This window comes from Mustela nigripes, chromosome 4 (assembly GCF_022355385.1).
Source record: "Mustela nigripes isolate SB6536 chromosome 4, MUSNIG.SB6536, whole genome shotgun sequence".
Classification (NCBI taxonomy): domain Eukaryota; kingdom Metazoa; phylum Chordata; class Mammalia; order Carnivora; family Mustelidae; genus Mustela; species Mustela nigripes.
Genome location: NC_081560.1, coordinates 106,490,080 through 106,514,950, shown reverse-complemented (window position 1 = coordinate 106,514,950; position 24,871 = coordinate 106,490,080). Strand labels below are relative to the sequence as shown.

The 24,871-nt window shown below is 40.3% G+C and overlaps 1 protein-coding gene across 2 annotated transcripts in view; it reads right to left on the bottom strand.

Moving 5' to 3' along the window:
* Positions 1-24,871, bottom strand: part of AMPH (amphiphysin) — a 255,664-nt gene that overhangs the window by 57,544 nt on the left and 173,249 nt on the right. For both annotated transcript variants that reach the window (XM_059397249.1, XM_059397248.1), the window contains exons 8-11: positions 22,051-22,126; positions 21,280-21,362; positions 18,637-18,775; positions 17,427-17,555 (exon numbers count right to left, since the gene is read on the bottom strand). In XM_059397249.1, the coding sequence (XP_059253232.1) occupies positions 17,427-17,555; positions 18,637-18,775; positions 21,280-21,362; positions 22,051-22,126 (427 nt within the window). The remainder of the gene's footprint in view (positions 1-17,426; positions 17,556-18,636; positions 18,776-21,279; positions 21,363-22,050; positions 22,127-24,871) is intronic.

Sequence of the window (24,871 nt, the reverse complement as noted above, 5' to 3'; positions counted from 1 at the left end):
TATCATGCTTAGCGAAATAAGTCAAGCAGAGAAAGACAACTATCATATGATCTCCCTGATATGAGGAAGTGGTGATGCAACATGGAGGCTTAAGTGGGTAGAAGAATAAATGAAACAAGATGGGATTGGGAGGGAGACAAACCATAAGTGACTCTTAATCTCACAAAACAAACTGAGGGTTGCCGGGGGGAGGGGGTTTGGGAGAAGGGGGTGGGATTATGGACATTGGGGAGGGTATGTGATTTGGTGAGTGCTGTGAAGTGTGTAAACCTGGTGATTCACAGACCTGTACCCCTGGGGATAAAAATATATGTTTATAAAAAATAAAAAATTAAAATAAAAAAAAGGTATAAAAAAAGAATATAGGGATAGAGGGAATATTCTTCAATTCCATGAATTCCATCTATGAAAACCCCACACCAAATAACATTCTCCATGGGGAAAACCAAGAGCTTTCTCATTGAGATCAGGAACACAACAAGAATGCCCACTCTTGCCACTATTGTTCAACATAGTACTAGAAGTCCTAGCAACAGCAATCAGACAACAAAAAGAAATAAAAAGTATTCAAGTTGGCAAAGAGGTCAAACTCTCTTCGCAGATGATGTCATATTATATGTGGAAAACCCAAAAGTCTCCATTCCCAAATTATTAGAACTCATCCAGCAATTCAAATAATTTGGCAGGATACAAAGTCAATGCACAGAAATCAGTTGCTTTCTTATACACTAACAATGAAATTGTAGAAAGAGACATTGGAGAATCTATTCCATTTACATTAGCATGAAGAATCATAGGATACCTTGGAATAAACCTAACCAAAGAGGTAAAGGATCTATACTCTAAGAGCTACAAAACGCTCATGAAAGAAATTGAAGAAGACACAAAAAGATGAAAAAACATCCCACGTTCATGGATCAGAAGAATAAACATTGTTAAAATGTCTGTGCTGCCTAGAGCAATCTATAATTTCAATGCCATCCCATCAAAATACAAAGGGCATTTTTCAAAGTGCCAGAACAAACAATTCTAAATTTTATAGGGGCATAAAAGACCCCAAATCACCAAGGAAATGTTGAAAAAGAAAACAAAGCTGGGGACCACCAAGACATCATGGTACTGGCACAAAAACAGATACATAGACTAATGCAACAGAATATAGAGCCCAGATATGAATTCTCAACTCTGCGGTCAACTAATCTTTGACAAAGCAGGAAAAAATATCCGGTGGAAAAAAGTCTCTTCAGTAATGGTGTTGGGAATATTGGACAGCTATATACAGAAAAATGAAACTCCACCATTCTCTTACACCATTCACAAAGATAAAGTCTAAATGGATGAAAGACATTAATGTGAGTTAGGAAACCATCAAAATCCTAGAGGAGAACATAGGCAATAACCTCTTTGACATCAGCCACAGCAACTTCTTTCAAGACACATCTCCAAAGGCAAAGGAAACGAAAGTGAAAATGAACTTTTGGGACTTCATCAAGATAAAAAGCTTCAGCACAGCAAAGGAAAATAAAAAAAAAACAAAGAGGAAACCCATAGAATGGGAGGAGATATTTGCGAATGAGACTATAGTCAAAGAGCTGATACTCAAGATCTATAAAGAACTTCTTAAACTCAATACCCAAAAAACAGATAATTATGTCAGAAAATGGGCCAAAGACCTGAGCAGACATACCAGTAGACATTCTAAAGAAGACATACAAATGGCTAACAGACACATGAAAAAAATGTTCATCATCATTAGCCATCAGGGAAAGTCAAATCAAAACCACATTGAGATACTACCTTACAACAGCTAGAATGGCCAGAATCAACAGGACAGGAAACAACAAGTGTTGGAGAGGATGTGGAGAATGGGGAACCCTCTTACACTGTTGGTGGGAATGCAAACTGGTACAGCCACTTTGGAAAGCAGTGCAGAGGTTCCTCAAAAAATGAAAAACAGAAATACCCTATGACCCTGCAATTACACTAAAGGGTATTGACCCCAGAGATACAGATGTAGTGAAAAGAAGGGCCATCTGTACCCCAATGTTCATTGCAGCAATGTCCACAATAGCCAAACTGTGGAAAGAGCCAAGATGCCCTTCAACAGATGAATGGATAAAGAAGATGTGGTCCATACACACAATCTTATATTACTCAGCCATCAGAAAGGATAAATACCTAACATCTGCATCGACATGGATGGGACTTGAGGAGATTATGTTAAGTGGAATAAGTCAAACAAAGTCGATTATCATATAGTTTCACTTATTTATGAAACATAAAGAATAACATGGAGGGCATTAGAAGTAGGAACAAATAAATGAAGGGAGAGAAATCAGAGTGGGAGATGAACCATGAAAGACTATGGCCTCCAAGAAACAAAACTGAGGCTTTTAAATGGAAGGGGGTGGGGGATGGGTGAGCCTGTGATGGGTATTAAGGAGAGCACAGATTGCATGGAGCACTGGGTGTTATACACAAACAATAAATCATGAAATACTACATCAAAAACAAATGATGTACTGTATGGTGACTAGCATAAAGTAATTTAAAAATAAGAAAGATTAAGTTATTTTTACATTAAAAAGTAAAATCCAGGGGGAAAAAAGTAAAATCTATAACAAAAATAGTAGAAAAATCAGAAATGAGGAAATGTACATATATTACTGTGAATTTTCTTATATTACACCTGAAATACTATACCTGAAATGGTGTACTACTATTTGAAGGTAGACTGTAATAAATTAAAACATGTACTTCAAGCTGTAAAGCAACTACTAAAATAAGAAAAAAGTTATAGCTAATAAAATAAAAGAGTAATAAAAAAATCAATTAATTTAAAAGAGAGCAGTGAAAGCAGGAAGGGGGCTAAAATAGATGGCATGATAGAAAACAAATATTGAAGTGCTAGGTTTAATCTTCACCATGTGAATAACTACCTTGAATGAAACTGGTCTAATAATATAATGAAAAGCAGAGGTTATTAGATTGGACTAAGAAAGCAAGACTCAATAGATAATTGCCTCTAAGAACTGATTTCAAATATAGAGACACAAATAGGTTAAAAGTAAGAGGATGAAGAAAGATATAATATACCAGTCTAACCAAAAGACAGCTCAAATAGTTATACTAATGTCAAGAAAAGTAGATTTCAAATCAGAGAACATTATTAGGGATAAAGAAGTTCATTTCCTAATACAAAATAATACAAAAAGACATTAATTCTTAATATTTATGCATTCAATCATAGAGTATGAAGATACATGAGGAACCAAGAAAACAGCAAAAGGGAATTTCCAAAATGCACAATATGGGGCACCTGAGTGGCTCGGTGGGTTAAAGCCTCTGCCTTTGGCTCAGGTCATGATCCCAGGGTTCTGGGATCGAGCCCCACATTGCTCGGCAGGGAGCCTGCTTCCCTCTCTCTCTGCCTACTTGTGATGTCTGTCAAATAAATAAATAAAATCTTTTAAAAAAGAATGCACAATATTGTAGGGGAGATTTCACTAGACCTTCAATGTTATAGAAGATACAGAAAACACCAAGACCCAGTTTGACCTCATTTACAAAACATTCCATTATAATAGCAGAATACATATTCTTCTCAAGTGCATGCAGAACATGGAACATAATAGACACTATTCTGGAACAATGAACAGGTCTCAATGAATTTAAAAACATTCAAGTCACACAAAGTATGCTCTCTGACAACAGTGGAATTAAGTTTGCAATCAGTGAGAGAATTATCTCTGGAATTGGCAAAATTACAAAAATAACCTGATAAAAGAAACCAAAAGAAGAAATCAAAGTGGAAATTAGAAATTATCTTGAATTGAATTAAGAATGAAGACAACACACCAAAATTTGTGAGATGCTGCTAAAACAGTATTTAGGGGAAATTTATAGCACTAAATCCCTATATAAGAAAAGAAGGAAGGTCTCAAATCAGTAACTTCAGCTTCTACCTTGCAAACTAGCGGGGGAAATACACACAGCAAATAAAATTCTAAATAGAAATGGGGACAATTATGCAAATCAGAGTGGAAATGAATAAAATAGAAAGTGAGAGTGAGAGAGAGAATATCAATAAAACCAAAAGGAAGTTTCCCTGAGAGGACTGATAAAATTGATAAACCTCTAGCCAGATTGATCAAGGTGGGGGGGAGGAGAGGACACAAATTAGCTATATCAGGAATGAAAGAGGGAACATCACCACACATATTAAAAAAGAAAAATAAGGAAGTATTTATTATAAATCACTTCATTCTAATACATTTAACAATTTAGATGAGAGAGGCAAATTTCTTGAGAAATACAAACTTACACATATAGAAAAGCCATATCACTATGTTGTACATCTGAAACTTATGTAACATTGTGTGCCAACTATACTCAAATAAAAAAAAATTTTTAAGAGAGAAACAAAACAAAACAAAAACTCCTCAGGCATAGATGGCTCCTCTGGTGAATTCTACCAAAGAATTAGGGAAGGGAAAAAAATACCAATTCTACACAACTGGAGAGGAGCGAATATTTCCCAAATCTTTTTGGGACACCTGGGTGGCTCAGTTGGTTAAGCAGCTGCCTTCAGCTCAGGTCATGATCCCAGCGTCCTGGGATCGAGTCCCACATCGGGCTCCTTGCTCAGCAGGCAGCCTGCTTCTCCCTCTGCCTCTGCCTGCCATTCTGTCTGCCTGTGCTCGCTCTCTCCCCCTCTCTCTCTCTGATAAATAAATAAAATCTTAAAAAAAATATGTATATACACAGTGGAATATTCAGCCTTAAAAGAGTAAGTCCTGCCATTTGTGACATGGATAAGTCTGGAGGACATTATGAAACTAGTGTATCATCACTGGTGTCTGTGAAAAACTTTTGCTGTTGTATTTATTACTTTGATTGAGTTTTGAGAATCCCTATATATTCTGGATGCAAGTCTTTTACCAGATATGATTTACAAATATTTATTCCCAGTAGGTGACTTACCTTGTCATTCAAATTGTCTTGTCATTTTCAAATACTTTTTCTACATCTATCAGGATTTTGAAGAGAGTTTTTGAAGAGTAGAATGTTTTTATTTTGGTGGAGTCCATGTATTTCTTTTTCCAGAATTAGACATTTCATGTCTCGTCTAAAAAAATCTTGTCTAACCAGGGACACAAAGATTGTCTCCTGTGTTCTCTTCTAGAAGTTTTATGGCATAAGGTGTTACATTAGGGTCTGTGACCGATTTTTGAGTTAATTTTCTAATGTGGTTTAAAGTATGGGCTGAAGTTTATTTCTTCACTAATGATGTGTGATTGTTGGAAAGTCTGTCCTTATTCTACTAAATTGCCTTTATATTTTCGTGGAATATTAGTTATCCATATGTGTGTGGTTCTGTTTCTAAACTTTATGGTTTTTCCAATGATCCATTTGCCTATCTTTTATGTCAGTACCATATTATCTTGATTACTGCCACTTTCTGTAAAGCTGTCTTGAAATTAGATAAGATTAGTCCTTCAACTTTGTTATTCTTTTTCAGAGTTGTTTTGGCTATTCTAGATCCTTTGAATTTCCATATGAATTTTAGAATCAATATGTAAGTTTCTACAAAAAACACCTTCTGGGATAATTTATTAGATTCCTAAGACTGTTTTAACAAAGAACCATGAACTGGGTGGCCTATACCAACAGACATTTATTGTCTCACAGTTCTGGAGGCTAGACATCCGCAGTCAAGGTCATGATCAAGTCTGATATTAGCATGACCATGCTTCTTCTGAAGGTCTGGGTGGATCTTTTCTTGCCTCTCTCTCCTAATGGTTGCTGGCAGTCTTTGGTGTTCCATGGCACCTAGAACATTATTCGAGTCTCTGCCTCGGTCATCACACTGCATTTTCCCTGTGTGTCTGTGTGCTCTGTGCTCTGTATCTTCACATGGCATTCTCCTTGTGTCTGTGTGTCCTAATTTCTCTGTTCTCATAAGCTCACTGGTCATTGCATTAAGGCCCATCCTAATTCAGTATGACTGTGTCTTAATTTCATTGCATCTGCAAAGGTTCTTTTGTCAAATAACATCACATTTACAGGTTCCTTATGATCATGAATTTTGGGGGCATGGGGCACAGTATTCAACCCAGTACAGATATTGGTTGGTCTTTCGTTGAATCTGAAGATCAGTTTTGGGAGCATTGACATCTTAATTATACTGTATTACGTGTATACAGTATAGCTCTCCCTTTACTAAGGGCTTCTCTGATTTATCTTTGCTGTGCTTTATAGTATTCTGTATACAGGTACTTCTCATCTGGGTATATCTCTAAGTATTTCATATTTTTAGTGCTATTGTAAGTCATAGTTTTAAAATTTCAGTTTCTGATTGTTCATACCATTACATATAAATACAACTGATTTTTGTGTATTAATGCTATATCCTGCAACCTTGTTTAACCTCTATATTAGTTCCTGTGTAGCTTTTTAAATAGATTTTCATGGATTTTCTTGTATAAGTGATCATATCTTCTGTGAATAAAGATGGTTTTACCTTTTCTTTTTATTCTGGATGCCTTTTATTTCTTTTTTCTGCTTATTTTATTTTTACTGTCTAGCGCTGCCAGTGTATTACTGAATAGAAATGGTGAGGCGGCCATCCTTGTCTTGATATTAGGGGAAAAGCATCCAGTCTTTCATTATTAAACATGGTGGTAGCTGTAGGTTTTCATAGATACTCTTATCAGGTTGAGGAATTTGCCTTTTTCCCCTACTTTGTTGAGAGTTTGAACAGGAATGAATGTGGATTTTTTCAAATACTTTTTCTGCATCTATCAAGATGATCATGTGAGGTTTTTTTTTGTTGTGGTTAATATGATGAATTACATTCATTAGTTTTCATGTGTTAAGTTAATCATGCATTCCTGAGATAAACACCAGTTGTCATGATACAATTCATTTTTATATATATTTTCATTCAGTTTGTTAAATCTTTCTCTAGCATTTTTACATTTGTGTTGATGAAGAACATCAGTCCATAGGGTGTTTTTTTTTAATGTCATTTTCTGATTTTAGTACCAGAGCACTTCTCTCCTAATAGAATGAACCGCCTAACCAACTGAGCCACTCATTCATCCACTGACAGACACTTAGGTTATTTCCATGTATTGTCCCTCATGAATAATGCTGCAGTGACCATTTGTGATTTCATTTCCTTGAAATAAGTACCCAGAAGTGGAATTGTTGGATCATCAAGTAGTTCTATTTTTAATTTTTTGAGGAAACCCCATACTGTTTTCCATAGTAGTTCTATCAATTTCCATTCCCATCAACAGTGTATCAAAAGAAATTGTAACCAACACTTGCAATTTCTTGTCTTTCTGATGATAGCCCTTCTAACAGGTGTGAGGTGAGAGTTCACTGTAATTCTGATTTACGTCCCTCAATGGTTAGTGGTGCTGAGCACTTTTTCCTTTGCCTGTTAGCAACCTGTATGGCTTCTCTGGAGAACTGTCTAGGTGGGTCCCTTATCCGTTTTTAAATCCAAATATTTTATTTTTATTTTTATTTTTATTTTTATTTTTATTTTTTTGCTATTGCATTGTGTGAGTTCCTTATATATTTCAGATAGATGTTTACAAATATTTTCTCCCATTCCTTAGGTTGCCTTTATACTCTTGATTGTTTCCTTGGTTGTGCAGAAGTTTTTATGCTAAGTAAATTAAGCTAGACACAAAAAACAAATGATCTCACTTATATGTGAAATCTAAAATAGTAAAAATCATGGCAGTAGAGAGTAGAATCGTGGTTGCCAGGGCTTAAGGGGAGGGGAAATAGGGAGATGTTGGTTAAGGGGTATAAAGTTTCAGTTAACCAAGTCCTAGAGATCTATTAATATTCAGCATGGTGACTGTAAGTAAAAATAGTGTATTACAGATTTGAAATTTGCCAAAATATAGATACTGAGTTTTCTCACATCAAAAACAATAATTTTTTAAAAAGGTATCTATTTGAAGAGATGGATATGTTAATTAGCTGGGTTGGGAGGATTATTTCACAATGTGTACATATATCAAAAAATAAAGTTGTATACCTTAAACATATACAATTTTTATTTGTCAACTATACCTCAGTTGAGCTGGGAAATAAAGAAGGTAAGCAGATGTCAAATGAGTACATGAAAAGATGCCTAACATCATTAACCATTAGGGAAATCTAAACTAAATTGCAATGAAATAACACTATACACTTACCAGAACAGCTAAAATTTTAAAAAACTAGCCATACCAAGTGTTGGCAAGGATGTGGAGAATCTGAAATGCTTATGCAATGTGGATGGAAACTCAAATAGTATAATCACTTAGAAGTTTGGCAGTTGAAAAGTTAAACTTATTCCTCCAGTATGACCTGGTACCCAAAGAAATAAAAACATGTATACACACAAACATTTGGATACAGATGTTCACAGTACCTTTATATATAACAGCCAAAATCTGGAAACAACCCAAATATCTGTCAATAGATGAAAAATCCCTCAAACCCTGATGTGTCCATAGAATGAGATACTACTCAGCAAAGAGAAGAAATGAACTGCTGATACATGCTACAAAATGGATGAACCTCATGATAAAGATGCGGAGGAAAAGAAGCCAGACCCAAAAGGGTACATTCTGTACGATTCCATCTACACAAAATTCTAGGAAATGCAAATGAACATACGGGGACAGAAAGATGAGTGTCTGCCTAGAGAGTGCAATATGTGGAGAGGAACGGTGGCGATTACAGACACAAAGGAGCTTTAGGGGTCATTATCTTGATCCTGGTGATGGTCTCATGGGTGTACACATATTTCAAAATTATCAAAATGTATACTTTAGGGGCACCTGTGTGGCTCAGCCGGTTAAGCATGACTCGATTTGGGCTCAGGTCATGATCTCAGGGTCTGAGATCAAGCCCTGCATCCAGCTCTAGGCTGGATGCGGCGCCTGCTTAAGAGTCTCTTTCTCCTCTCCCTCTGCCTTTGTGATGAAAAGTACATTTTAAGAGTGGGTTTTGCTGGAAAATATCACTACACGTTTAAACTTTTTGCTTCTCTGTAATTGACTATTTTTTTGTGTTTACAAGGCATCCTTTATGGCATTATTCTTTTTATTTTTAAGATTTTATTTATTTATTTGATAGAGATCGCAAGTGGGCAGAGAGAGAGAGGGAAGCAGGCTCCCTGCTGAACAGAGAGCCGGATGCAGGGCTCGATCACGAGACCCTGAGACCATGACCCAAGCCAAAGGCAGAGGCCTAACCCACTGAGCCACACTGGCACCCCTTTATTTAATAATGTCCTTTTATGGCATTATTCTTATAAGCATATCAGGTAACAGAGATTTCAATTTACAGTAGAATGGTGGCTGCCAGGGTTTAAGAGGGGAAATAGGGAGATGTTGGTTAAGTTGTAAGTAAAAACTTGACTGTAAGTAAAAACAGTGTATTACACACTTGAAATTTGCCCAATAAAAAAGATACTAAGTGTTCTCACATCAAAAACAATAAGAGTCACACAACATTTAGAGTCTCCAAAACATCCCCAGGGTTGCATGCAGACACACACACACACACACACACACACACACACACATTGATTTCTTAATGGGAACACAATATTTCAGTGATCCAGATGACAGTAAAGCCAAAGGTACTATTTCGTCCCAAGCGTTCAGTTTTTATTCTTTTATTAAACATATTTTTAAAAAGATTTTATTTATTTATTTGAGAGAGAGACAGTGAGAGAGAGCATGAGAGAGGAAAAAGTCAGAGGGAGAAGCCAACTCCCCGTGGAGCTGGGAGCCCGATGCGGGGCTCAATCCCGGGACTCCAGGATCAAGACCTGAGCTGAAGGCAATTGCTTAACCAACTGAGCCACCCAGGCGCCCCTCTTTTATTAAACGTATTTTGAGGACATTTACTCTATTCTAAATATTTTGCAGGACACTTATTATCTTCCCAGTAAGGCAGGGAGGTCAGACTAGGAAGCTTAAGACAGAAAGCTTAAATAAACTTTTTTGGAAAAAGGCCCACTGGGAGTTATTTTTCATGTCACAGACATGTCTTTTATGGAAGGGTCACAAAATAGCTCATAATTTATAACAGTGAGTAAAGTTTTAACATTTCATTTGTAATGCATGCAGTGGCCTAAGGGAACTTAACCTTATGACCGGAAGCCTGTGACAAGACCACTACAGATGGGTACATCACTGTTAATGTGAGTGATGGCAATAGCTATAGTATACTGCCGAGGCTCGAGAGATTTAGATTTGAAATCACAGAATGAGACCTCATTCAACCATTTCATCGGACATGGTCAAGTATTTGTTCTATAGCTTTTATTATATAAAAACGCTAAAACAATACAATGAAGATCCATTTACCCGTCACCTAGGCTTGTCACAAATGTTACCACATTTGGTCTATGTGCCTGTTTATATAATCTTGCAAATGTTTCCATGAGCTGACACACAGCAAACTAAACTTTCTAAGGAGCTGTTCCCCTAGGGGGATTGGTTTGGAAACAAGGTGGTAGATGGTACAGCCATCCTTAGTGTAGTACCTCATGAGTTTGCTTGTTGGCCTTGCACACACTCTGAGTAAGAGGGTAACAACTGACAGTACTGAGAAGAGGGACCGAGGACAGAGGGATGGGGCCTGTGCTTGAAGTGACATTCTGTGATGACCACTGGATGAAAGGCCCTCCTACCACCACATCTGGAATTTAGTATAATCGCTGATATATAACAACCTGAAGGACTTTGCTAATATTGAAAACCCAAAGAAGTTTCTACAGAACATGGATCCTGAACATTAAGGAGAGAAAGAGTTAAAATGGATTTGTTCAATTTACTGGGCATCTAGTATCCACTATCTTCCAGGTGCTTAAGATGCTGGCAGGTGTGGTCTATAGGCTTCTGCTTTCCATGTCTGCCCTAGAAGCACCACAGTGTTGTAGAAAGAGAACAGGTCTGCTCAACTTTACAGTAGGGCCCTTCTACCCTTCCTTTGCTGGCCTTCTGCACCATCTAACCCCCACTCTCGACCCATACCATGAAACCATGTTCAACAACACAGAATCTCAAAAGAGCTTTATACCATGGGATGCTTTGTAAAGAGGTAGAATATAAAATGCAAAACGGGGGAAGTGCAAAAAGTCAAGGCAACATTAGAGGTTCAGGAGTCTAAGAACCTTGGAAGCTTGCGAGGCCAACTTACGCAATGGTTTAAGAATATTGTCAGGGCCCCAGAGGATAAATTCACTCCTTGGTGCATAGCACTAATTGGCTGTGTCTGCTGCAGGAACCATGGTGCCGAGGGTGACCCACTGAGGCAATAGACCGACCTAACCGGGGCCTGAAATTCACTGTTTTCCTCATTCCAGTTTCCATATTACTAATTCTTTCTGTGTTACAAGAATGCTAACGTGTTTACTTTGAAAAAACATCAACTGAAAGAAGAGGCAGCTGGCCCAGAAATATAGCAATGTTTGAAAAGCAAAGCCAGGGCGGTATTCACAACCAGTGACAGCTACCAGGAGTGAGGCGGTGCGCGCATGCAGGACTGCCTCTGTCTGGACTGACCAGACAAAAAAGACGCTTTTGTAAACTTATCAAGCAAGTTGAATATCTACTTCCATGTGATCGGCTAGGAAAAATAGGATGATTTCATGAACTTAAGATGTGAGATGCAGCATTCGGCTGGAAAGCAGAGATGTAAGGGTATCAAAATGAATGGTGCTGACATGACACCCACAGCCGTGGGACTGCACGGCTGTGCTGTTGTCCTGCCTTCCCGCACAGTAGGCTCTCCCAGCAAGAATGGCAAGATGGGCCTGGAGCAATGAGCTTAGATGGGCCAAAAATAACCCATATGGGTTTGTAAAAGAGAACGCTGTATGAAAGAGCAAAAAAGACGCAACATCGTTGTTGGAAAAGATTTAGGCAAATAGCTGGTGGTTACCTGCTGTGAAAAAAAAAAGTTCAAAAATGCGTAATGTCTTCTTCCTCTTGGCCAGTGAGAGGTAGATAGGCAAGCAGGGACCCTGCCCCAAGCCCTGTGCCTCTCAGGGGGGGCCTCACCCTTTTGAGCACCTTTCCTGATACCTAAGTCCTCTTCTGCTGGTGGCAGCTGTGGCTAGCAAGGCTATCCAGTCAGGACACCCCAAATCTGCACCAGGACCCACATGGGCCTGGCCCCCACCTTTCCTCTTTGGAGCACTCTGGGACCCTGCTCTATATGGAGGAACGCTGAGGGGTCATGCACACCCAGTTGTCCTGGAATGTGGTAGCCTGGTTTGTTTCCAAGAGGGTGCCTGGTGAGCAGACTGCGCCCGCTGGCCAACATGGCATTTCATGTGTGGAATCCCATGAGACTGACCGCCAGATTACTGCTGATATGTTCAAGTGACTCAAACTGGTTATATGGACAGAGCGCCTCCCCCTACCCAACATTTGCTCAGAGCCACAGTCCCTATGGAAAGCCCTGGTGGGAAAGGAGAATGAACATGAATGGAATTAAAAAGTCAGAAGAGAAAGCAGTCCAAAACTTTGGACTTTGGAAGGAAAAAAGAAACAACCTTGCATGTGTGTATACCTCTGTGCACAAATATATGATTGCCTTTTCTGTCTTGATCTGTTAAAATCCTACTTATATGCCATAAATTTGGTTTCTAGGGACATAATACCTTCTAAATCTTACTTCTTAAATGTGTTTCAGCAAATGCCCATTTCCCTGGAACAAGTAGTACTTTGGGAAGAAAGGAAGACTGTTAGAGAAATTCTGATTTAAACAAGCATGGCTTTTGTTGCAGAACTTCTCAGAGCCTTGGACACACTAACATAAAGTATGTAAAGCAAAAGGCGATGCAGCCCCTCCCAGCCCCCTATGACCAGGACCCCTTTTCACAGCATCCTATGGGACTTGATAGAAAATGCTGTTTTAAAAGAATAGCGTAAGAAACACACACACACACACACACACACACACCTCTTCCTATTTAGTTTCTTGGGAGGGAAAAATAGAAAGGGCTGGGTTTGTCCCCTGGCAGTTTCATTTTTGTAAACAGAACCAGGGAAGCAAAGTCAGCGCTTTTGTGTTGACACACAGATCTCTCCCTACTACCAAGCAAGGAAATCTCCCAGAGAAGATTCTATGATAGAGTTAAAGTCTGAGGCCAATAGAGGGCTCTGTAGGTCTGATGCATTCCTTTCAAATCCCAAGACAAACTCAAGAGAGACTGTCACTGCCATGAAGCTTGGTGGATGGGACATACGAATCTGTCAGATGTTGAGGAATATCTCAGTCACCACATCTGGAACTTGTGGGCGGGATTAATGCAAATGTAGTTCCCCACTGGGCTCAGGATAAAAACAGCAAACTGGGAACGCAGACCTATCTGTTCAATGTAGAATGTCGTATAAACTTGGTAATAATATCAACATAAAACTGAAAGGGTCGACTCCCTATTACTATAAATACATGTATCTGGGAGGAAAGCTTTTCGGATACATCTCAGCTTGCTAAATTCCAATACTCTGCTTCCATGCAACTGGCATCTCATTTTCTCCTGGCATTCCTATTTATTCTTTTTCATCATTTACCTGTGCATGTTTAGAAACAGCATAGTCCCAAGGGCAACCCTCTAGGGCCCCCTCCCTGTTCAGGAGCTTTGTACTATCACTTTGCTGTCACTCAATAAACCTTGCTTTGCTGCCCACCAAATGAATAAAATAAAATAAAATAAAATAAAAACATTAAAGTCTTTTTTTTTTTTTAAAACATTAAAGTCTTGATGAGACTGACCATTCACTTAGAATGTGTAGCTTGACATACAGTCTGATCAACGTATCTGATGTTACAAGCATGCACGTGTATGAGTGCGTCCAACAAGCAAAATACGGAGTATTTCAAGTCACACTATTTTTTTAATTTTTCTTTTTTTTATTAATTTTTTATTTTTTATAAACATATATTTTTATCCCCAGGTCACACTATTTTTAAGTGGAGCAGCTGTAAGTGGTCAGTCATGATATACCCTTGACTCAGCTTGATATTTCCCTGGAAGAGATCTCTTCATTCACTGTGGTACTTTGTTCATGGCCACACATTTGGAAATCCTGGCCTGTAACAGTGGTTCTCACAGTTTAATCCCACGACCAGCAGCGTCAGCATCTCTTGTGAGGAATACAGATTCTCAGCCCCCACCCGGGGTCTGCCGACTCAGAAACTGCTGCATGTGACCCAAAAGAGGTGAAAACACATATCTGAGCATATCTACAGAGGAATAAGGAACTGAGGAAATAGTCAAGAAGCTTCAGGGAAAGGTAACATCTGTGCAATTTTGAATAAAGCTACATGGTATCACTCATTAGGGGAGAAAGTGGACTGAAACATAAATCCCTGCCTCACGCCCTCTCTTGAGATGGTGACTAGATGAACAGCCGCTTAGTCAATGGAGTTGCTTCTGGTCACACACTGTGGTTCACGTGGTTCACACGGGAGCCACGCCGCTTCAAATGTGGAAAAAAACCCCACAGAAACCCCCTTCTCCTTCCTCCTAATGAAAACAACATAAATGAACCTGAATCCCCAAAATGCACCTCCGCAAGGTCTCTGGTGGTTAGTGCTTTCCAAATCACCTAGCACATTGGAGGGGACACCAGCAAGCATGTTATAAAGGTCCAGAGGGTGGGAAGCGATATCTTCCTTCCCTCCCCAGGGCTTTGGAGTAGTGCACCAAAACCAGCCAGGCTGGGGCAGGCTGCCCTCCAGCCAGCTGCGTCCCTGTGGCAGCCCCAGCCCAAGCCCTTTCTGCTTTGACAGGTGCCTCTTCTCCCTCTGTCCAGGACTCTTGACTTTACCCATGACTGCTGCTCAGTATTGCGAACGTTCACACTCTTAGAAGTACTTCAGAGACTCTTCTAGGATTTGTGATTTTAAAAAGTGCTTTCTTTTTTTTTTTTTTACCAAAGACCCTTATGTGAGCCAGCCAACTGCAAATAACAAAACATTTTAAAGGAAAGAACTGTCTTGAGCCCCCAGCTTTGCTTTAGAACTCATCTACATGCCATGTTGCCTCGACTTCCGTTGCCTCCAGTGCTAAGTGGGGGTGTCTTCAGCCAAGGGCACTGGCTTCTAGGTGAGCAAGTTCTGTTAGTGGTTAGGATTGAGAGCATGCTATTTAAGGGTGCAGGGGCAAGCAACTTGAGCAAGGATAAGGATATGATCACCTTAAACATCTCAGTCTGAAACTGATGTAGCAAGAAAGAGAAAGAAGCTGAGCTGCTAGCAAATCAAAGGGAGAGGACAAGCTGGAAATGAAAACTGGAGTTTGGGGTCCACACAATGGCTGGTGCCAGATAAGATCACCTGACTCCGAGACTGCTATCTCTGGAGGCATCTGTGGAGCCACAGACATCATCTGTCCATGTGATCATCAACGTGCAAGTCTCCCCCTTCAGAGGAGCTGCTAAATCACAGTCAAGGCCCCATTACCTTACCCAATTCACCATCTCCTACAAAACACTGAAGGAAAACAATAGCTAAAAGTTATTGCACGTTATTCATAAATGCCCTTAAAAACAATGACACATTTTTTTTTTTTTTTTTTTTTTTTTTACTTTTAATTTTTTATTTTTTATAAACATATATTTTTATACCCAGGGTACAGGTCTGTGAATCACCAGGTTGTCTTTTTATATTAGGGATGTTAACCCTTTGTCTCCACATATGATACAATTAGTTCCCTTCCCCCCATCTGTTGTTCTTTTGCTATTGTTGATGATATCCTTTGGTTTCCAAAAGTAGTTAATATTCATATAGTCAATAAAATGCATCTTTTCTATGTCTTCTTGGGTTTTCTGGTTTATTTAAAAATTTCTCTCTACTGCAGGGTTATAAAGCGCTTCTTAAAGTTTTCTGTATTCTCTTACTGGAGGTTTTGCTCTATTATTTAAATATTAAATACACCTGAAATTTTTTTTTCTCAAGGTCTTATTTTGAAGAGTTTCAAGCATACAGAGAGTTTGATAGAATTTACAGAGGGTAGCCATTGACCCACCACCTGGGTTTTAGAATTAGTATCTTGCTGGGTCTGATTTATTATATAACTATCAATCTGATCTGTCCCTCTGTCCATTCTTCATTCCATCCTGTCTTGTTGACGCATTTCCAGATTTCATGCTACTGTTGGCCATCATTATGTCTGTCTTTTTTGGAAAAATGTAATGACACATTTTGATTTGCATTTCTTCTGAGTTTCTATTTCCTGAGCTCTCTGTGATTAGCACATTATTCCTGTTATTATCAACAGGATGTGACTGTAATTAGCACGTGATACACAGTGTTATTATGGATGTACTCAGTAATTACAGCACTGCACTCACAACTCTTGCAAAATGTAGGGATTATTTCTGATTCTGAGACCACCGGGGGTAAGTAATATTGGCAGGATGTTTCTGGGGACTCTCAGTCTTAAAAAAATAGCTTCAGGTTATGGACATTGGGGAGGGTATGTGCTATGGTGAGTGCTGTCAAGTGTGTAAACCTGGTGATTCACAGACCTGTACCCCTGGGGCTAATAATACATTATATGTTTATAAAAAAATTAAAAAATAATTTTAAAAAATAGCTTCAATGGCATGAGGAACAGCTCTGGAAGTGAAGAATCGTCATTCTAGGCAACAGGACCACCAAGTGGCTAGCAGAGAGGGGTCTGCAGCCTACCAAGGGAGCTGGAGCAGGAGCAGGTGCAGCCAGGTGTCTTTGCCAAATCATGGAAATGGATACAGTTACTTGTTATGAAGGCCAAACAGCTTGAAAATATTCACCTCTTTTAACTTCATTTTCCTATTCTCTACCAGGAAGCAATGTAAAAGAAATAACTGAGGTTGTAAACATGAATTAACATATACTGACATTCATAGAAGTGCTGGTGAAAAAACAGGAAATCAGAAATGACCTGTGATCACAATCACGGGCTGGTCCATCCATCAGAGAGAATACTCTGCTTCCACATTTTCTTTGGAAGAGACGATATTATGACATGAAAAAAATGTTCAAAAAGCTGAAGCAGAAAAGTCAGGAATCCCTAACAATATAATCTTGATGTTGTGGTATGGAATCGGTATACACCTAGAAATCAAAGCATGAAGGAAAACACGCCACAGTGCATTAGTGTCTAGGTGAGGGCAGTATAATGTAAGTAATCATTAAAATTCTTCATTTTACACTTTTCAGTATTTCCAAAAACTGTGTGTATGCCTCCCATTTGAGAATGCTTGAGACATACCAAGTGATTAAGGCCAACCTGGTGTGATGCTGCTGGCTCTGACATCTGGCACCTTGAGAGATGGTCCCCGAGGATCCTGCTGCCCTGGTACCTGTGTGCTCATCCCAGCTCTGCAGCAGGCACTTACCTGTGAAGGTGTCGTCACACTGATTTCTGGGACAAAGTTGTCCTCAAAGAAACTGATGATGTTCTCCTGTTGGAGTTCCTTTGTTGGGGTGACTTTAGGCAGCGGTGGGACGGGAGGCCCCTTCCTTGTCTACAAAACATGAGAGACACAAGCAAATTAATTCGGCCAAAGACGGCATCTGAGTTGTGTAGAAATGCCACCTGAACAGTGCTGGGCAGACATACTGCTCTGACTGACATTTAGATATGCACAGAGGAAAAAGGGACCTGAGGGAGTAGAGAATGCAGTCTGCCTACGTGACTCTGGGAGCACCCACAAGCAAGGGCCCCCCAAGAATCACTCAGAGAGTGCAACCCCCTGCCCTTCGATGCCAGCGCTGCATGCAGGGCCAGGGCCAGGTGCCTACGCCTCTCACGTTAAACTAGGACTGCCCCCTTTATGAAGTCAACCAAAACGGATTCCTCATTTCAGCAAGAAATTAGAATTTTGACACTATAAGCCGGAAAGCTTTTCACTGGACGCCGTGAGATCACCCACAGAGAACATGCATTTCATGTTCCACTAGAGTGTTTTGAGAAGTCAGGACTTCACAGATCTATTCCATGGACCTTCTCACCACTTCCCTTAGTTTCAAAGACTTGAACTTCAACTCTTGCTGTAGGAATTTTGCCTTCACCCCAAGTGGGGAAGACAAGGGTGGCAATGCTTTTCTGTGTTGACCTTTTCCAGCCCTCGCTGTTTTTCTCGATTGTTTGTTCCAGATAACTTTGATGAATGTCCACTCATGTGCCACATACTGTGGGTGAGACCAGAAGATGTAAAATGGCGTATAAGCCAGGCTGTGAAGCTTTCTTGGCCAGAGTTTCTACAAGTGTGACCGAAAGTGCTAGAAGGAGGGAACGTCCAGGGAGAAGGTGATATTGATTGGGCCCTTCTGAGAGTGAGAGGTGGGAAAAGAGGAGTGCACGTGAGCCTAGGGAAGCTGAGGTTGTGGAGAGAAGTCTCAACACACCCCAACACAGGGCATGTGAGAAAACAGGAATCCACGTTGGAGAGGTTGATTCCTTAGCAACCATCACAATGCCCACAGCCTCCAAGTCTCCCCAACAGGAAACTCCTTTTAATGCCCCAGCACTATGGGATTATCCCAGATAGGATCACCTCACCACCAGTTCTTGCATTCTCCCCAGTATATTTCACCTCTTCCTACCTGTGAAGGTGACCTAGGCCTGGCTGGTGCGGGAGACGCAGGTGCCAGCGTGTGATTGGGACTGGCTGTCGGGCTCGGGATGGGTGAGGCCTCCTCGGGCGGTGATGGTGTCTTTGCGATGCGGAGAGGACCAGAATCACTAGATGAACACACGAGAGTCAGCGATGAGCAACCTACAGAACGGCACTGACTTTCCAGGGTCCTCCATCTCAGAGGAATCCTCAGAATATCTGGTTCTGCCTGTCACAGAACCCCCTTCTAAATTAGTTGTGGTGGTTACTAACAGTGTTAGTGAAACTGGTACCATTATTGTCTATGGTCTGTGTGCCAGACCTCATTCATTCATATGATCTCTAACTGCTGCAATACCCATGCATCAATGTCCCCACTTTATAGGTAGCAGAGTGGGGCACAGAGAGGTTAAAAACCCCTAAAGTCACTCAGCAATTTCACGGGTCTGAGTTCAGGCCTTGGGAAGGCAAACCCTCTGTTCTTTCCATTGTGCCAAACAGCCTCTGCAAGAATTTTCCAAGTGTGAGCTGACTTAGCTGAATTACTCTCACCTTTGGTTTATAAGAAAATCTTGCTACGTCATATTCTATAAAAAAATCTACCCTGAAAATTATAAATCTGATGTTAAAGGTGTCCTCAGGGTAGTGCTAAGATTTTATAGGAGTCAGGGGTGCCCAGGTGGCTCAGTCGGTTAACCGTCTGCCTTCGGCTCAGGTCATGATCTCAGGGCCCTGGGATCAAGTCTTACATTGGGCTCCATGATCAGTGGGGGGTCCACTTCTCCCTCTGCCCCTGCCCAGACTTGTGTGTGCTCTCTCTCTCAAACAAATAAATAAAATCTTTAAAAATAAGATTTTATAGGAGTCTTTTCTGATGACATTTGGAAATAAATTCATTAGCTGTTCCTCTTTCTACACCTTATAAAACAAAGGCTTGGCTCAGACACCTGACATGTGCTAACAAATTATGTGAAGGCAGAGAGTCAATAATGTCTCCTGGGAACCCACCATGTTCCTGGCACCAGGCCAGATGCCTGGGACCAGCTCAAATGCAATAACCAGGAGGGCACTGGGGACACATCCTACTCTCTAAGTCTTTCTAATGTCTACAGATTGAAGGAGGAGGGTCTATACCCCCAAAATAAATAAGCTCACACACTACAGCATGGTCTACATATTCAAGGGAGTGGGTCCTGCGGAGGACACGGATAAGCCACATTATTGAGGCTCTGCACCAGCAACCATGGCCTCTGCCGGGAAGCACGGCCCCAGTCTATGCTCAAGAGGGTAACCACTGAGCTCACTCACCACCTCATTCTGCAGAGGAATGATGTAAAAAAGTGAAAGGATCATTTGTTAAGTGGTCATGACCCCATTTTCTCTTCATTTTATCTAATTCAGCAATATTGAGATTTTCAGACACAGTTGTCCTTCTCATGTCTTTAGGAGGGAGTAACCCTTCATTTTTTCATGTACATCATTGTTAAAATACCTGATGTCATTTTGACATTCTTATTACAACTTTGTCTTTGTTCCAAGTTCATATTGAAATACTATAGAGGAAGCAGTGGGCCTTTCATATATTCTTTTAGGGAATGTCCTTTCCCTTAGAAAAATAAGAGATACTAAATGCTTGTATCATATAGCTCTGTAACAGAGACTATGATGAGGATGGATAATACAACAAACATCAAAGAAGAAAATCCGCTCTCTCCAGAGACGTCTGAACATATGGTGATGGAGCCACCTGTGCAGGAGTGTGTGTTTTTATAAATGTGTGTATGAGTATTTATGTTGATTGACATTAAAAATGCAAATATTACCTTACAAACCATTTAGTTCAATAACATCTTTTTTTTTCTGCTGGTTTAAAAAAAAAAAGAGATAGAAAGAGACATCTTTAACCAGAGAATTAATTGGACGCACTTAAGGAAGGCAAAGTAAGTTAACTGTATAGTCAGAAACTGGAAAGCTGGGATCTTCTTACTTCCAGCCCAAGGACCATTAACCCACATTCCTTGAGTACATAATGCCTGAGAAGGATGGGTTAAAGGAATTCCAAAATCACAGGAGAAAGCTGGTGAGAAGCCAGGTCCTAGAAAGGTAGATGATCTGGTTGCGAATAGCTGGGCCTTTGATACCACAAAACAATGTGCAAAAGAATCAAAACAATGCAGTGTTGGAAAGGTAAAGTTACGAGGCAGGATGGTGGTGCGGTCTCACCTACGCCCTCTCCTCTCCCAAAATGGGCCATTAAAGATGCCAGCACCAATGATAAGTATAAGATCTCAGTGTCGTGTGTTTGGGGAATTCCTTTCTTCTCCAAAGAAAGTTAACAAGTGCATGACTAGAAATTATATGTTAAAAATTTACACAACTGTTGATGGGACTCCTGGAAGATGGACAAATCTATTGTGACCACGACAAACACCCACCCTGAGTAAATCTGAAAACTAAAAGTCAACATACAAGCCCAGAACGAGGCTGCTGTCAGCCTCAATGTGGAAAGTCTCCTTAGGTTTAGATTTTTCTAGAATGAGTAAAATAGCATAGGCTTGTGTAGACTACAGAAATTGCAACAAGCATTGTTTTAATGAACAGACACAACTTGGCTCGGATGAAGACAGCCTACCTGGGAGCTCCTTGAATGGTGAAGGCCTTATCAGCGTGCTGGTCACCCAGCTTCGTCATCACTTCATACAATTTGTGGCAAAGCTAGAGGGACAGAGACCATTTGTCTATTAGCCATTTAGTCATTCTGAGGTCAATTCAGGCTACTGCTCCAAGAAAGGAACTGTCTACTGAGAATCTTACGTACTATGGATGGTCTCCGAACAACTTAAATTCTGCAAATGGGCAATTTAAAATTCATGTCAAAAGTGAAAGGCCACAAACACAAATAAACCTTTAAAAAAACAAAATATATCCATTAATCAGAGGACAGAACAGAAAACGAAAACTTATTGCTCCCACTGACTCTACTGGAGATAAAGTCATACAACTACCCTGCTGAACTCAGACTTCAGCAGATGACAGAAGGGCTGATTGTCTGAACATTCAGATACCGATTCCTCCTCAGCCTAAGAAGTACTGCTTGAACACCAACTTTCAAAGCTGACTGAGAACAAAGCAAAACAAGACCGTGAGTCTGGGACACAGAGAAAAAGCATCTCAGAAGAAAAACGGACACAGGCTGTGATTCCTGGGAGCCTGTCTGCACACCCAGAGATAAAATCTGGACAAAAGAGATCTATGTGGTCACTACACAACATCAGAGCAACACCATTTAACACACCATGAAAACACACACGCAGATGATGCTGCTGCCCCATTTCATGCACTTTCAGAGAAAAAAAAAAGTTCATTTTCTATTCCACAAGTAAAAATAATCATCACTACTCACCACTGCAATTTCCTTATGAAACTTGGCCTCGAGGCTGGAAACATTTTTGAAAGTGTTGACGTAAAACCCAACCCGTCTACCATGTGGAGACACAGAGGGGAGAAAGGGGCAGGGAAAGATCAGTCAGCAGAACTGTAATTTTAAAGGTGATAAAATCTTAAATAAATGCATTCCTTCCTCTGATGTTTTCTTCCTATGATGTTGACTAATACCAGACCAAATCTTCTGGCTTGGAGCAGAACCTCTCCTAAAGCAGCTGACGCCTGGGGACCGTGGCTCTCACCTGTGCAGCGCAGCTGGAGGTGTGTTTCTGATTCAGCAGGTCCCAGGCGGGGACGGAGGATTTGCATTTCTACCAAGTTCTCATGGACACTGAGGCTGCTAGTGCAGGGAGAATGCTTTTGGGAAGCGCAGCCCTAAGAATCTGTTTGTATTTTAGATGTGTGTTGTGTAAAGGGCTGGAGATAGAGAAGTTTACCTTTCATTTTTATACCCTATGCGTGGTCTCGTTTTGGTACCATGTATTTGGATTCTGAAATATGTTTAGTGGAGAAAACAGAAAACCTACCAGTTCATTGTAATTCCTCAAAGTAAGAGTGTGCTTTCACTGAGCAAAAAGAAACACAAGATGTCCAATACCAATATCTCACACATTTGTGAAGCAAATCCATGGAGTGGAGGTGTTCCGGGACGGGACAGTCTTAGGTCTCTAATAGTTAGCATACCTAGCAGCACTTGCGGATTCAGCCTGGCACCTCCTGTATGGGCTCCCTTTGCTCTCAGTGAGGACCCTTTTGACTCTATTAATTCAACTCTTCTGAATCCATCTAGTAAATTACTACTTTTAACTCATGTTCTCGTTTCAGTAACCTTCTCAAAAATAATTCCAGAATCCTGACTGGTTTACTAGATTCCAAATCCCAAGTAAGGACTTAGATGCCAGAAACATTAGATAAGGCAGATATATGGAATAAACATATACTCAGGGCGGGGGAAGGGGACTGTAATTAGAATACTTATTTGGGGGGTGCCTGGGTGGTTCAGGTGGTTAAGCGTCTGCCTTCAGCCCAGGTCACGATCCCAAGGTCCTGTGATGGAGTCCCACATCGGGCTCCCTGCCTAGTACAGAGCCTGCTTCTTCCTTCCCCTCTACCTCTCCCCCCATGCTCATGCTCTATCTCTCTCTCATGCGCTCTTTCTCACATAAATAAATAAAATCATTTTTTTAAAAAAGGAATATTTATTTTGGGGGAGTAAGAATGTTCCTGTAACATCAGATGCCTGAACATCTACTTGAGAGGATAAACTTAGGATGCCCAGGACCCCTCTTCTTTAGGAACCCTCTTATTTAAACAATGACATGAGGGGTACCTGGAGGACACTGACAATGACAGTTAAGCATCCAACCCTTAATTTTTGCTCAGGTTATGATCTCAGGGTCATGGGATCAAGCCCCACATGGGGCTTTGCTCTCAACATGGAGTCAGCTTGAGATTCTCTCCCTATCTGTCTTTCTGCCCCTCCCTGGCTCATGGTGTCTGTCTTCCTTTCTCTCAAATAAATGAATAAAATCTTTAAGTAATGACATGAACGGATAGAGAAAAGGGTGCTTCCCATTTCTCTGTGCCTTTTGGTAAGCAGGATTCCAATAAGCTGGATGGACGAATGTTCCATCATCATTAAAGGCGACAGAAAGAGCAGCCATTGAAACATTTTACATATTCCCTCACTTCATTCCTGTAACCACCCCCAAGACAGTGAGCCTCAGTATACTGTCTGGTTTACTGAGGCACCGACAGATTCACTGTCTAGGCTCTTGCAATTAATCAGTGGAGAACCTGTATTTGGACCCAAAAGGAGGAAAACCAATAGAAAAGCATGCACTGTTAGTCAAGAAATTCTGCTTAAGCATGAATATCATTATTTCTGTGGTTTCTGATGAAATCAGGTGGTTTAGAATTTTAACAAAATAAAAGATAAAAATCCAGATTCAGAGATGAAATACTAGGTAAGCACTATATGCATCCCATTAGTAAAATTACTTATTCTTTGGGTTAACCTATACCTTAAATTCCTACCATGTTTCACTTACTTATTTATTTATTTTTCTTTTTAACCTTATAAGACTAGTTTGTTTGGGTTTCTTTCATTTTTTTCATTTACTGAGGTTTAACTGATAAATAAAATGGTAAGACATCTAAAGTGTGCATTGTGATGACCTGATATATAATTGTGAGGGGTTCCACACATCTAGTTAATTAACACAGATAACACCTTATGCATTTATCTTGTGTGTGAACATTTCTACTCTCGGCAAATTTCAATTATATAATATAGTGTTCTATAGCTCTGGGTAACCTTTTAACCAAGCTCTCCGTATTTCCCCCACCTCCACTTTTCCACTTTGTTTCTGTGAGTTTGCCTTTTTGATTCAGATTCCACATATAAGTGATACAATGCAGTTTATGATACCTGTCAGAAGGGCTGTCATCAAAAAGAGGGAACAAGTATTGGTGAGGATGTGGAGAAAAGGGACTCCACGTGCCCTGCTGGTGGGATTGTAAGTGGGTGTAGCCAGTGTGGAAAAGTCCTCAAAAAGTTAAGAACAGAACTACCCCTGGATCCAGCAATCCCAGTGCTGGGTCCATTTCTGAAGGAAATGAAAACAGGATCTTGCCGAGATGCAGGCACTGCCTTCTTCATGGCAGCGTTCTTCACAGCAGGCCAAGATAGGAAAGCAATCCCAGTGTCCATCACCCGGCAATGCTTAGAGGTAGGCTACATATACACACACAAACACGTAGGTCATTTTATGTATTAT